This window comes from Mesocricetus auratus, unplaced genomic scaffold, assembly GCF_017639785.1.
Source record: "Mesocricetus auratus isolate SY011 unplaced genomic scaffold, BCM_Maur_2.0 Super-Scaffold_100676, whole genome shotgun sequence".
Classification (NCBI taxonomy): Eukaryota; Metazoa; Chordata; class Mammalia; order Rodentia; family Cricetidae; genus Mesocricetus; species Mesocricetus auratus.
Genome location: NW_024429266.1, coordinates 61,221,481 through 61,236,819, shown reverse-complemented (window position 1 = coordinate 61,236,819; position 15,339 = coordinate 61,221,481). Strand labels below are relative to the sequence as shown.

The 15,339-nt window shown below is 41.6% G+C and overlaps 1 protein-coding gene across 1 annotated transcript in view; it reads right to left on the bottom strand.

Moving 5' to 3' along the window:
• Positions 1 to 1,463, bottom strand: part of Map3k19 (mitogen-activated protein kinase kinase kinase 19) — a 50,894-nt gene extending 49,431 nt beyond the window's left edge. The window contains exon 1 of the mRNA XM_040737042.1: positions 1,165 to 1,463. Within this exon, the coding sequence (XP_040592976.1) occupies positions 1,165 to 1,217 (53 nt within the window). The 5' untranslated portion in view covers positions 1,218 to 1,463. The remainder of the gene's footprint in view (positions 1 to 1,164) is intronic.
• Positions 1,464 to 15,339: the final 13,876 nt, after the last annotated feature.

Sequence of the window (15,339 nt, the reverse complement as noted above, 5' to 3'; positions counted from 1 at the left end):
ATCCTCCTGTCTCAAACTTTTGGGTGCTGGTATGGCATTATGTACCATCGCACCTGGATCTTACACAACCTTTAAGAAAGAATTTCCCAAGTAGTAACTGCTCGCTAATATAAAAATAAATGACTAAAAATGTGAATTTAGCGAAACTGTGATGTCCAAGTCATCCAGTCACTAGAAGACCTGCAATGTGATCACTATGTGGTGATCTAAGTTACACTCTAAGATGTCTAAAGAAAGAGAGTAGCGAGTCAAGGACACGTGTAGTGTCTCCACACATCAATCACTGCTTCTTGTGGCTGAGTGACATTTCCTCCTCTGACTTCCAGCCTGAACATTTCAGTGTTAAGTTTCCCATGAACAAAAGTTTTCTTGATTTCCTATATAGAAGTATTTTTTCAAGTAATAATTTTTTTAAACAATGTTTTATGTTCTATAAGGTTTATCTTCTACTGGATAACATTCATCTTTGTTCCTAACTGTATTATGGACTGACTTGTAAAGTCAAAACTTTTATAACTAGTCATACACAACACACTGTTTCACGATGATGTATTCATATGTTTATAATTTCTTTTGATTATATTCATCCCTGATACCCTGTCTCCCTCCGACACCCACAGACCACCTTCCTCTTCTCAGCTGATCTCCCTTCTATTTTCATGTTTTCTGCTGTCTTTGTTTTGTGGCCCAGTGAGTTTTGTTAAGTTGCGTTTGAGAGTGTGGTCATTTTCCCAAAAAAATTTTTTTGTTATATTCTACATTTGGCTTGGAATATTATAGGGAAAAGGCTTAAAGCAACTGAAAACTGACTTTAGGTTAATAAAATGTGCCCCAAAATATGTGAGTTATAAAAATTTGCAAATATTTAGGTAATTAAAGTACAAGATTATCTCTACAAAGTATTCAATGGAAGAGAGTATTTTTATTAATAAACTTTTCTTGTCATTACTAGTTTTTCCTGTGGTCTGAAGGCATTTCCACAAAGTATTGGAAGGGATTATTTGTAAAGTCAAAACTAGGTTTTTACAACTCGAGCTTAGGACACAGTTTCTTCTGTCAGTTTACCTGATGTTCCTCCCCTGGGACATTCTTCCAGGAGGAAAACAAAAAGTTGCAACAGTCTGTGTTATCTAAAGCAGGGTGAAAAATGAAAACTTGGCTTACCTAGTGGTGTTTGGCTGAGGGAGTTTTGTTGAGGAGCACAGCTGAAGGAGCATCCAGACGAGTAGCAGCGCAAATCATCCTACCTCTTCATGGCTCTGATTTCCAGAGCAGCTCTCAACCCTCACTTCAACTAGGCTTCCATTTAAAAGCTGCATAGATTTAGAACCTTTCCTTTGATTCTGTTCCAGCGTTGCACAGTCCAAACACTTTATTTTTAAAAAGTATTTAAAACTGGTTCTGGGTGCACAAACCCTTTGGCTCAGTGCAAGGAGACTTGCTTAGTTTACAGGCTGTCGCCCAGGCAACCAGCCGCAGCAGCGTGTTTAGCTTGGAGAATTAAAAGCAGGATAGTCTCATGGAGGAAGGAAAACAAGTGTCGTACCGGCTTCTAAGCTGCTGTTGGAGTGGTTAGAAAAGTTGGCCTGTACACATCCATGGCTGACCCACTTTACTCACTGAGATGTTCTCTAGAAGAGCCATGCCTCTGTCGTCCCTACTGTGTGCTGAAAGGTTCCCTCTTCAAATCCAAGCTAGGCCAGAGGGATAATACAACCATACAGGCAGGAATGAAGACATTCTGAAGAGACACGGCACCCCAAGAAATTGGAAGTCCCGTGCTGGGAAAGGGAAAGATTGGAGCCTGAGGCCAGCCAGAGGAGGAGCTTGTCTCCCAGGAAGTGATTTCACACAACTTGCAGGTGACACTGGGGCACAGGCAATGATGGTCAGTACTGGCAGGACCACATTTTCCCCAACACTGCTTAGTTATTTGTACCTCTTGCCCTTTGTTTAGACTAAACTTCACATCAGGTTCTCAAGGATGAGTTTGGGTAGGGGTCACTAGTCCTCTTTGTTACTCTTCCCAGCACGGCAACATTGAATAAATCTCTGTTCTCTGCTTTTCACTTATACTCGTCTATTTAAATGGCCTATTGAAGGTGGGTGGCCCAGCCTGATCTATTAAGGATTTCCAAGACTTACACTTTGAATCTGATGACATTGGAATCCAGTCCAATTGACTGTCACTGGATTGGTTTCATTGACCCATTCTTGAGGAATCCTTTCATTAGAACACATTTATCTTTCCTCCTCCTTCTCCCCTTCATTATTTGAAACAGGGTTTTTCTGTGTAACAGCTCTAGAGTCCCTTAAATTAGCTCTGGTGTTCCTGGAATTAGCTCTGTAGATCAAGCTGGCCTCAAACTCACAGAGATGGGCCTGCCTCTGCTCCTGGTGCTACATTTCTTGTCCAGAGAGGCTTGTAGCATCCTAACCACAGGCTTCAGCAAAATTAATGCATTTTTGTCTGACTCATAGGCTACAACTAACCCAGCATTGAGAAAGACCATGAAGACAGAAACGTACTCATAGGAACATACCAGAACATAGGCTAGCTGGCATTGGGAGCTGCTAGGCTTTTCTGCTATCTTCTGAAGGGTGTGGAGGTCTCTTCTTTGAAGTTGTGATATCATACATTCTCACTGAAATGAGATGCAGCTGTGCGGTCAATAAACTCTTCAGATATCTTTGAAAACATGAAGCTTGTGGCTGGAGAGAGGGCTCAGCGGTTGAGAGCACCTGCTACTCTTACAGAGGACCAGGTTCAGTTCCCAACTCCCTGTGTGGTTTGTTCACAACTTCAGTGGATCTGACACCTTCTGACCTCAGCAGGCACCTAAACACAGGTGGCATACACTAACACAGATACACACATACGTAATAATAACAAGTATTTGTAAAAAGAATTTGTTTCTATTGTGGGATTTTCCCTCCCTCCCCCATCTATTCAGACTAATCTTTCTAAAGTTTACTTAGGGTTTGCTCTCTGCTGTACAGAGTTTTTGCCAATTTTTACCAAAGCTCCTGGGTCATTGACAGCCCTAAAATCTGCTTTTATTAATTGCAGTAGTTTTTGTTGTATTTTTTGTGGTTCTTTTAGATTTTCTTCAAACAAAAGAAAGCACACCATTATTCCAGTTGGGTAGCTGAGGATTCAGAGGACCACCAAGTGGGTTGCCAGACTTTACAGATGTAAACACAGAACAGGGTCTTACACAGCTTAGGGTAGCCTCTGTTTTGCCAGGTAGCCTAGAATGGCCTTGAACTTTGGATCTTCCTGTCTCTACCTTCCAAGTGTTGGAGCTGCTAGTGTGGACCATTCCCCACCAGGATGGGGTGCTTAGGCTTGAAACCAAGGATTTGCACATGCCAGGCAAGCACTCTACCAGCCTGGGAATCAGTTTTACATACACAAAAACTAGCAAGGACTGGTCACCAACAGACCGGTACTACAAAATATACTACAGGAAAATCCCCACCATGGCGGGGAATGATATCAGTTCTAAAGTGATATTTTAGAAGTTGAATTAATGGGATATGTTAAAAACATTGAAACTGGGAGGTGTAGGAAGGTGTTGAGGGAAACTTTTATTTGGGACTTAGCCAAATGTGTAAATGGTGCTCATTTACTTGCCAGAAGTGGTAGAAGAATGCTTGGGCTAAAACCAAAAGAGTTATTATGGACCTACTTAAGTTTGAGATGCTTGTTAATCTTCCAAGAGTTGATATCAGGTAAAGCAGATGGATCTGTAAAGGTTTATGGCACAATGGGTACTATGTAGGTGAGAGATAAAAAGTTGAGTCACTGGGGCAGCCTGGGGACATCTCAGAGGAGTTCCAGTGAGGGTCCAGTGATGATGGTGTACCTGAAACCAGAGGCCTTGAACTAGACCAGTGACTCATTGCAATGAACATTTGCTAGTAAGGCTGATTGGACTAAAAGGTTTACTGACACACCTCAGTTCCCAGTGCCACCAGGACAAATGAAGTGTTAGAGAGACAGGAAAGATGGAAGAGCAAATAGGTGGGTTTTTGTGGTTTTGTTTTTTGCTTTTTTGTTTTTTGTTTTGGATATGGGGTGACTGGCAGGTAAACAGAATTGGAGTACATGATGTGAAATTCCTAAAGAATCAGTAAAGAATTTATGTTAAATAAAAAAGTTGAGTCACATATATATGCAAGGCAATTGGCCTCAACGACTGAATGAGAGTAACCAAAGTGGACCCAAAGAGAAGAAGGATGTGAGGTCATGTTTCCTTTTTTTTTTTAAACAAAATCTAATGTATTTCAGGTAGGACTCAAACTTGATATGTAGCTGAATATATACCGGAATAGAAGCAGGGTTCTCATTCATTCATTCAGTATCATTTCTAGTGTGTGTGTGTGTGTGTGTGTGTGTGTGTGTTTCACATGTGAAGGTCAGAAATTTGCAGGAGTCAGTTCTTTCCTTCTACTATGTAGGTCCCAGGGATTGAACTTAGATCTTCAGGTTTGGTAGGAAGTGCCTTTACATGGTGAGCCATGTCACCAGCCTTCAACAACGTGTCTTGAGTATCTTTGTGTTTGTGTATAAATGCAAAGTATCAGTCTAAGCACTGAAGTTATCAGATAAAAAAGACAGATAATATAAAGCCATTAATAGTCATGGAGTTAGATAGCCACAAATGCTGTGAAGAAAATTTCAGCAAGGGAAGCAGAGAGTCATGAGTTAGGGGAACATTATCAGAATGTGCTCATGGAAGATCTCCCTAAGAGGTGACTTGGGGGGTGTTACTCTTCTTGCTTTTGAGATTTATTTATTTGTTTATAACGATTGTGTGCATGAGATGTAGGTACACACATGCATCAGCAAGCATATGGAGGTCAGAGGATAACTTTTGGGTATCGAGTCTCTCTTTCCACGGTGGGATCCAGGGATCAAACTCAGGTTCTCAGGTTTGCATATCAAATGTGTAGCTGTATCACCAGCCCCTAAAAGATGACAGTTAATTTCTTACTTCAAAGAAAGGAAGTAGCTGTTCTCTGGTAGAGAGTTCCAGGCTGCACAGCTGACACAGAGGCACTGAAGTGTGTAAGTGAGTAGTGTTCAAATTCAGAGAGGAGGTTGGGTAAAGGTGTCAGAACTGTAAGAAGGTGTACAGAGGCCAGATCTTCAAGGAGCCAACAGGAATGGGAAGTATTTGACTCTGTTCCAAACGCAGAATTACAGCCTAACATATCACTCAAGGGAGTGACAGGATCTAATTTGCTTTCTGTTGTTTGTTTTTGCACTTGTTTATTTGTTTGCTTGTTTGTTTGTTGAGTGTGAAGGAAAGAGGACAACTTGCAGAAGTTGGTTCTTTTCTTCCACTATGTGCTAAATCCACTCACTTGACTGATTAGCAAAACTTGATACTAGGTAAGATCTGATTGTGTAAGTGTGACTTGAGAACATGATCCTCTGTACACACACACACACACACACACACACACACACACACACACACACAGGGCGGTGGGCAGAACAAGACACAAGACTGTGGTCAAGACTTCCCTCTGGTGGCTAAAATGTTTGAGAGCTTGCCCTCATTGGGATACACTCCTCTGGGATCTAGTGCTTTCTTAGTCTCATGCTAACTTGTCACAGCTAGAGTCATATTGGTAGAGGGAACCTCAGTTGAGAAAATGCACCTACCAGATTGACCTATAGGCAAGCCTGTGGTGAATTTTCTTGATTGATAATTGACATGAGAGGTCCCGGCTCACCATGGGTGGTGTCATCCTTGAGTTTGGTGGTCCTGAGTGCTATAAGAAAGCAGGAGGAACAAGCCATGAGGAGCAAATGAGTAAGTAATACCCCTCCATGGCATCTGCATCATCTCCTGCCTCCAGGTTCCTGTCTTGAATTCCTGCCCCAACTTTCCTCATTGATGGAGTGTGACCTGCTAACTCTAAGATGAAATAAACTCTTTCTTCTGTAAGTTGCTTTTGGTCATAGTGTTTTATCACAGCAATAGAAACTTGAACTAAGACACCCAATGAACTTCTCCAATATATTCCCCTATTACACTCTATTCTTAGGTCATTAGTACTTCGTTTATGACAATATAGTCATCTTTATTTTAGAGTTCTGATTGTCTTCCCCTCCCCTCCCATCCTCTCCCCTCCTCCCTACCTTCATTTCTTCCTTTCTCATTCTGTACTGAGGATTACAGGACTTGCAAATGTTGGGCAAGCATTCTACCAAAGAGCAACAGCGTGTGCCATATATTTCAGATATTTTATGTTTCCAGTATGTTCTTCTTTCTGGAAGACAAGGGATGTGCTTTAATTACTTTCATTTCCTCTATTGTGTTTCACATATAGAAGATTTCTGGTGGATGTTTCCAGAACGGATTGTCTGCCCAGGAAAACTTTAAAGACTGTGAATTTCATGCACTAGCATTTTGCTCACTAAATGAGAACCCAGAGTTTTTAACAGAAGCTGTGCTTTTGTTACATTTTGTCTATGTAGAGATGTTAATCCCTAATGAAATGCATAAGAACAGGTTTTAAAGGAGGACAATTATAGTTTTGAGTGCAGTTTTAGTTGTAGGAGAACCCTGTGAGTACTTTTGGAATGCTTGGGCAGCCTCAAGCTCTTCAGCAGAAAAAGGACTAAAGGGTCTTTCCATTTTAAGAAGCTTTTCTGCTGAGGCAGCACTACTGTCAATGTGAACTGCATCACCAGCATGTTAAGTATGACCTCCTTGTCCTTACAGCATAGTGGTGAGAAAAAGTTGTTTGCTTGTCTATTTATTTTGCTGAAAAATCATGAAGGAGTTTGTTGTTTTGTGTGTGTGTGTGTATGTGTGCATGTTTTAATTATATATAATTGTATATATAATTAATTATATATTGTGTTTATATTAATAAATAGATTATATAAATATATAAATTAATTTGAATATATGATACATGTTATATATTTATATGCATGAATGTGTTTGTGCATGTATGTATATGTGGAGGGCAGAGGCTAACCTCCTGTATCATCCTTCAGATGCTACACAGCTTGTTTTTTGAGACAGAATTGCTCACTAACCTGGAACTCACTGAATAGGCTAGACTGGCTGGTCAGCAAGCCCCAGATACCACTTGTCTCAGCCTCCCAGGCCATGGGATTACAAGCACATGGCATCATGCCTTTCTTCTTCATGCAGGTTCTGGGGACTGGACTCCAGACTCATGCCTGCATGACAAGTGCTCCTGAGCCATCTACCCAGCCCGAGTCTATTGCTTTTTTTTTTTTTTTTTTTTTTGGTTTTTACGAGACAGGGTTTCTCTGTATTGTTTTGGAGGCTGTCGGGCCAGGCCGGCCTGGAACTCACAGAGATCCACCTGCCTCTGCCTCCCGAGTGCTGGGATTAAAGGCGTGCGCCACCACTGCCCGGCAAGTCTATTGCTTTTAAGGAACACAAAGTACCTGGAGCTTTGTTCTAACTGTCTTCTTTTTTACTTGGGAAGAAGATGATAGAAAGAGCAAGAGAAACAGGGCATCTCCGTGAACGGAGAGAAAGCATTGAGGTCTATGGGCTCCAGCAGCTTGGAGAACTGTAAAAAGAGACTGAGATTTCCTGTGATTCTGACTAAGAGATTGCTGGTTTCTTAGCTGAGGTTTTCTGCATCTCAGAGAGGCACTGAGAGAAGGAAGAACTTCAGCTCTGTGAAACAAAGCCAAACAAGGATGGACAATGCTCATAGCCCTGGCTCCTAAATACGGTTGACTACCAGCTTCACTGGAAAGATTTTATAAAAACTCAGAGTAAGGGGCTAGGGAGAGGGCTCACATGGCAAAGCACTTATTGTAGCATGAGGACCTAGGTGAGGAAAAGCTGGACATGTGTTCTTGCAATCCAGGGCTCCTGTTGTGAGATGGAAGGCAGGGACAGGGGGATCCCTAGAGGCTCACAGGCCACCTAGCCTGTGCTCAAAGCAGAAAAACAACGAAGAGACTCTGATTCAAGTTAGGTGGAAGGCAAGGACTGACTACACCTAAGGCTGAATTTGAAAGCCCCCAATTGCAGGGTCTTAGCACAACCATGGAAGGCTGAACTGGGTCCCAGGATCCCAGAGACAATCAGATGCAGCAGGGAGACTAGTGAAGCAGGAACTCGTTTATTGCCCCACAGCAAGCATCTTTTAAAGTAAAAACCCGCAGAGGGGGGAAAACAACCAGCCAATGATTTTAAAGGTCAGCCTATCACGCACCTAGGCACCCTATGCTTTACCTAGTAAACACAAGCTATTCATACAGTGACCCCCATCTGGTTCGATCTTGGCAACCAATCACCCTTTTTTGTAAACATCTCAGGACTTGCCCTTCTGACTTCCCCTCAGCACCATTTTTAACTGGCTCCTGTGCCCTTTACCCAATGTACATCATGGCATTCACTCTCTGTCACACACACACACACACACACACACACACACCACATTAAGCAACTAAAAACATTTTTTTTGAGACAGAGCATATGTAGCCCTGGCTTGCCTGAAACTTGATATGTAGACCAGGCCAGTCATGAACTCACAAAGATCCACCTATCTCTGCTTCCCCAGTGCTGGGTTTAAAGGTGTACAATACCACACCTAGATCCATGAAAATATTTTTAAAGGAAACCCATAAACTTGGCCAGGCAACTTTACCTTCCAGTAAGTGTTGTGCTGTCTGAACCTATCAGGCAAGTTGTAAACTTTAGGACCGTAGTAAGTGGTTTCTAGCTTAGTATCAGCCAAAATAATTCAGTCACTTTATACTTAAACTTCCTGAAGACGTTCACTTGATTTTGAGAGATGATGACTCAGCAGTTAAAAGCACCTGCTGCTCTTGCAGAGGACCAAAGTTTTAGCTCCCAGATCCATGTCTGATGATTTACAGCTGCCTATATTCCAATTCCAGGAGATCTGATACCCTCTTCTGGTCTCTGAAGGTTCCTGCACATATGTACATATAAACACACACACACACACACACACACACACACACACACACACACACACATACCTCTTTAGGGTCTTTCTATCATCTCTTTATTTCTTTTTTTTTTTTAACCTCTATCCCCGTGTAACTCTTCTGTACCTCTCTTGAGTCTTCCTTCTAACTAACTTAATTTTTTTCCTTACAGCTTGTATACCTCAGCAAAATCTTTCAAGCAGTATAAAAATTACAATGTGGTTACATTCTATCTTTAAGTGAATTATTACAATGAATACAAATAAAAAAGTTTTCATATCCCTTACATGACTATTTTACATATTGCAGGTGAAAGACTAATTATCTCCAAGAATCCACATACATTCATCCCCAAGCAACTTGTTATAGGTTAACGGTGTAAACTAGCAAAGTATTTTTCTCTGCCTGGTCTTTTACTGGCAAGCTGCATTTTGTGATTACAAAGACAGGATCAATCACTTTATTATTTATCTTAAATGGTAATCTTAATAAAAATCCCAAAGGAAATACAAATCTAAACTTTTATAAGAAAAACAATCAATCAGGTCTATTTAAATTCTCAGGGTGCACACCCACTCATCAACAGCTTTTTATATCAGGAAGCTGAGGGCAGAAATGGGTACAAGGTATGAATCGTTACTTTTGATCACCAGCCCATTCTAGCAAGTACGGCATGTCAGCTATAATAACTGGCTTGTTTTTGTTCTTGTTTCTTGATCTCAATGAGCCCCTCATTCAACTATGTGTTCTAAACTTGAAATTGTTCCCCAGGATTTTCTACCTCAAATCCATTAACAAAAATAACTTAGTCCTCCTAACAATCTGCATGTCTAAATTCTTTCTAAGTCTGGTGGTTGGATCATTAATCTGTTCCAGCAGCAATGCTTGGAAAAAGTCAGTCGTTATTATTGTAAGTAACAGTAACACTGCCCAGAGAGTGGCTAGAAATCCCTTGAGAGTCTTCATATAGCCCAAATCATAAAGGATGTGGTGACCCCTGAGGCAACAATCAGAGAATGAGGGCTTCAGGACACATAGTCAGGCTTTGCCTCTCCAAGGCTCACTCAGATGTGACTTTGCCAACCACCCAGCCATGTTCCATAAGTTCCAATGCTGCCTGTTGTTTCCCTCGAATGTCCCCTAATGTTTTGTTTAGTGTCCCCCCCCCCAAACCCTGTGTAACAGCCATGGATTCCTGGAACTCACTCTGTAGACCAGACTGGTGTCAAACTCAGAGATCTACTTCCTCTGCTTCCTGAGTGCTGGGATCAAAGGCATGTGCCACCACTGCCCAGCAAGGAGTAGCTATTTAAAAAAATGTTTATTGGATGAAGAGATAGCTGAATGAATGGTGAGTGACTGAATTCAGATTTACCTTGCCTCACATTCTCTGGACGTTCCACACCTAAGGATCTTATTTTGGATTCAAGAAACAATGACTTTAAGCTGGGTGTGGTATATCATATCAGTAATCTAAGCACTCGTGAGACTGAGCCAGAGGATCACTCATGGTTATGAAGCTAGCTTGGATGACATTGAGTGGTCCAAGGCAACTTGTGTTACAGAATGGAACCCTGTCTCAAAAGAAATAAAAAACTAAACCAAAACAAGCAAACAAAAACAAAACTCCCCAAAACTCCAAAATACAAACAAAGAACAGTAGGTCTGGGGGCACAGGTCAGTCAGTATAATGCTTGCCTTATAAGTAGAAGGACCTGAGTCTAGCCCTGAAGCCACATAAAACAAGTTGGGCATGGTATAGTGCACTTGTGATCCGAGTGCTGGAGAGGCAGAGCTAGGAGGATCCCGTGGCTGTCTGGTCAGTCAGTCTCACCTAGATTTACAGTACCAGGTAAAAATTCCCTCTTTTGAAGCAGGTTTCCAGTCCAATCAGAAAGCAATTGGTTGTTCCCCAAAACCTTCATGCCAGTCCTTTATACGGGGGCACATCTTACCAGCAGGTGCGCTGCAGCATGCAGGGCCCAGTGCTGGCGAAGACCATTGATGTCTTTTCTCTCCAGGTGGCTTGCATTGCACTTTCCGACACTATGAAAACCAGCAGCTACCAAGGAGGAAGTTTTCAGGTCAACTCCAGCTCCATTTCTCTATGGCCTGCAACCAAAGTGTGTTGCGTCTTCACCCATAGGGTCTTGCCATCTAGTTATGATTGGTCATAAAGAGCAATTGAACAACCTGTGCTGTTTTGTGGGGCATCTGCCGTCTTCCTGACAAAACAATACCTCATAGGGAGCTATCCCATGTCTGGCACTGAGATGTTCATTTAACTGACCCACATCTTATGGTGGAAATGTTCTTCAACTGTGCTAGTCCAACCTGATTGGCTAGCTGCAGGTCAATCAATGATAGACCTGGTCTCAAGACAAAAGTGGACAGCATTTCTGAGGAACAACACCTGAGGTTGTCACACACCACACACCCTTGAGCATGTATGCATAAAACAATGAAGCGACAAAAAAGTGGGCTTCATTTGTGAAATTACAAGTGTGTCCTGAAAGCCACTTGAATATTTTTCTAGCACTGATTTTTAAGAGTTTTAAGAAATTGGCTAAACATCACACGAGCCTTGCTAAACCACAACATCATTACTTGTGTGTTATCTCTGTCCTCAGATGGAGAATACCGTGGGAGGGGATTATCCTTCACTGACTCCCTCCACAGGATCAACTATACGGTCCAGACAGTAGATGCTTGACAAACAAGAAAACACTCTCTGGCAGTTTTGGCTTTTTAGAGGATCTCTCTTTGAAGATTCTTGTTGTCACACTGTCCTCCGCTTCCAGTTGTAGCTTCTGTTGTAGGCATGCTGGGACAGATCATGGAGAGGTCCTGTTTTGTCCTGCACAGTGCCATCAAGACAGACAGATGAGGATAGTGGAGCCCCACACAAATGGTGTTTTCTTTTTCTCTATGACCTAATTAAACTGTTATGCCCCCACGGTCCCTGGAGGTCCCAGTTGAGGGTGATTTTTCCAAAGCTGCTAATCTCTTAAATTGCCTGTGCGTCAAAATAGCTCCCTGTGGCCATTATTGGTAACACCTTGAAATAACTGAATTATACTAGTGAGGAAATCAGTTTCTAAGGAAAAGCTGTTGCCTCAGGATGTAGGCTGAAACGGTCCTTCATCCTGGAGAAACAGAATCTTTTCTGCTTTTGGAGGCAGTTGGGGGGAGAAATCTAATAAAAGCGTGTCTCCCATGGGTTTCTACATCATTAGCATCCTGGCTTCACACTTCGCTGTAGCAAATAACTTATTTTAAAATTTTCTCCAGGGAGATGACAAGAAGCCAAAAATATCTTGGAAGAAACCTTGCCTTAGCAACCTCGTTCGGCAGCTTCATATATTTTCTAAAGTTTAACTTCAGGAAGCAAAGTCTTTGAGACTGTTTTACTTTCTGAACCATCTTCAGTACTCATCAAGGAGGGAAAAAAGTAATGCCTTGTATTTAACTAGTGTTTCATGGACATTCGTTATTAAAAACTGCTACTGTAGTTGTTCACCTGTCTCAGGCTGGACTTTGAGTTGTTCTTATGTGAACTCAAGCTTCAATATAATCCTACATAGCAGTTGGTATTACAGAGCCCTCTTTACTAAAACGAACAGGTTTAAGGAAGTTAAATAATTTGCAAAAATCTAAATAGTAAATGGCTAAAGTCAGATCAGTCTGATCCTAAGACCCACAGACCTACTTGGCTTTAAGGATCTTAAATGTGAAAAAGAGAATCTGTTCAGGGCCAGAAGAGATGGCTCGGTGGTAAGAGTACTAACTGATCATGTAGAGGACCCAAGCTCAATTCCTGGCAGCTTGGAGAATCTGATGCCCTCTTCTGGTTTCTGGACTCTGTGGGCATTGTGTACCTACGATACAGACAAAGCTCCAAGTAAGAAGAAAAGAAATCCTTTTCCATGTACAAATTTCCCCAGGTCTCTAGCCATTGTTTCCTCTCCTCTTTCTAGTTCTTTGTCAGCTCATTGATTTGCCTAGTCTGGCTGGCCAGAAAGTGCTAGAATTACAGGCACATACTACCACATTTGATGGTTCTAGGGTGAACCCAGGACTTAATGTGTGCTGAGGGAGTTCTACCAACTGAGCTACATCCCCTTATTCCTTTTTCTTTTCTAACTGTGAAAACTTACTATCGCTTTGTTTGCATCGTCAGAATTTATGATGTTGGTCTTTCTTTCTTGTTTTTATATCTAGCCAAAAAAGACACATTGGTTACTTTGCCAGCCTTAAAATGGACCCAAGAGGTTCCAGATATAACATATAGTCCAATGTTTGTTAAGTATACATGAGCCTCTGGGTTTGACCTGAAGCACTACATACACCAGACACCTGTACAATATTTTGTTATATGTGGCATAATTTTTCATAGTTTATTATTTATCTCTTTGTGTGTTTGAATGCACTGCCCACCACATTTATGGAGATCATTTTTAAAAACTACACCTAGTTAGTTAGTTAGTTAGTTAGTGGGGGGAGGGAGGGCTAGCAGAATTGTGGAAGTCAGACGAAAATTTGCAGGAGCTGGTTCTTTCCTTCTACCGTTCGGGTCCTGGAGATGGAACATAGGTTTTCAGGCTTGGCAGCAAGGGCCATTATTTGCTGAGCTCTTACTGGCCTGAGGCAGAATTTTTTTTCTTTTTTAGATTGATTATTTAAAGTCTGGGTATGGTGGCACGTCTTTAATTCCAGTACTCTGGTGGAGGCAGAGAAAAGTGAACTTCTGTGAGTTTGAGTCTGGGCTAGTCTACACAGTGAGATCCAGGACAGTCAGAGCTACATACTAGAGAGACCTTGTCTTAAAAAAAAAAGATTTATTTCTTATCTCTGAGTGTCTTGCCTTCCTGTATATATGTGCCCTGTGCGCATTCCTGTTTCCCATAGAACCCAGAAGAGTGTGCTGGATCCTCTAAAACTAGAGGTATGGAGGATTGTATGCAGTTGTGTGGGTGCTAAGAACTAAATTCAGGTTCTCTGCAAGAATACTCAATGCTCTTAACTTCTAAGCCATCTCTCCAGCCCCCAGCAGAACTCTTAACTGCTAGTTGGCACTCCTGTTCTTCAGTGGTTTAAAAAGTGAAGCATTCCACAAATAGCATGCTGCTCTCCTCAGAAAATATGTAACTTGTATGATATATATGTATATATAAAAATCAAACTATACAATTAAAGTTATATATAATTTGAAAAAAATATATCTTTAATTGTGTAGTTCCTCCCCTCTGGGGAGGTTAAGGAAAGGAGGTTGTGGGTTTATAGGACTGTGGTCAGTGTCTACAAGTTAGTGGAAATCTGATCAAGGTCTGAGGATACAGCTCAATTGGTGGAGCATTTGCCACAGAGTCCTGGGTTCCATCTTCACTGCACAGTCCTAGCTCGGTGCTTCATGCCTATTATCAGGGTACTCTGCGGAGGCAGGAGGATCAGAAATTCCAGTTCATCCTTCTCACCACAGTGAGTTTGAGTCTGGCTTGGGAACCCTGTCTCAACAACAAAACAAATAACGTTTGAATGGAAACAAACTCAAAGTACTTTAGATTTTTAAGTGCAGTTTTGTTTTTTGTTTTTTTTATTTTAATATAAAAAGGACTTTTAATATTCTTTGAAGACTTTTGCATAATAAAAACATAGATATACAAAACTCAATTTTCTCAAAATAACAGTATGTGATCAATGTCAATGATAGATGCCAGAATAACAAATTCAAATTTTTCACGTGGTGTTCACAGTCTGTATCAAAGCTCTTATGAGACTTCACATATAATAAGGTCAGCAACTGTCACATTAGAGAAAATACATACCTCTCATGTGTTGGGTCTTTGCCATATAGGACTGCATGTGTCCCTGAATACCTATGAACGTGGCTCACTACATTTGTAGATTACAATGTCATCTATACTGTCAGCTCTTCTTGAGTCTAAAGAGTACTTTTATTTTTTTAATTCCTTTAAAAATATTTCTTAAATTTAATTTAATGTGTGTGTTTGTCAGAATGTAAGTCTGTATACCATGTACATGCCTCCTATCAGTGGAGGCCAGAAGAGGCATATGATCCCCTTTGGACTGGAGTCACAAACGGTTGTGAACTGTCGTGTGGGCGCTGGAAGTTGAACCTAGGTCCCTTGGGAGAGCAGCGGATAGTCTTAACCGCAGAGCCATCTCTCCAGCCACTACAGGCCTTTAAAATAATTATTAAGCAACCGAGAGGGAAAGTGGAAGTCACTCTAAATCTTTCTACCTGGAGAAAAAAAAGCACCACGCCCTCCGTGGGCGGGTCTGTACCATGGCCACACCCACTCCGCACCGAAGTCCCGCCCACTGTCATCAGTGTCCACCTCCTA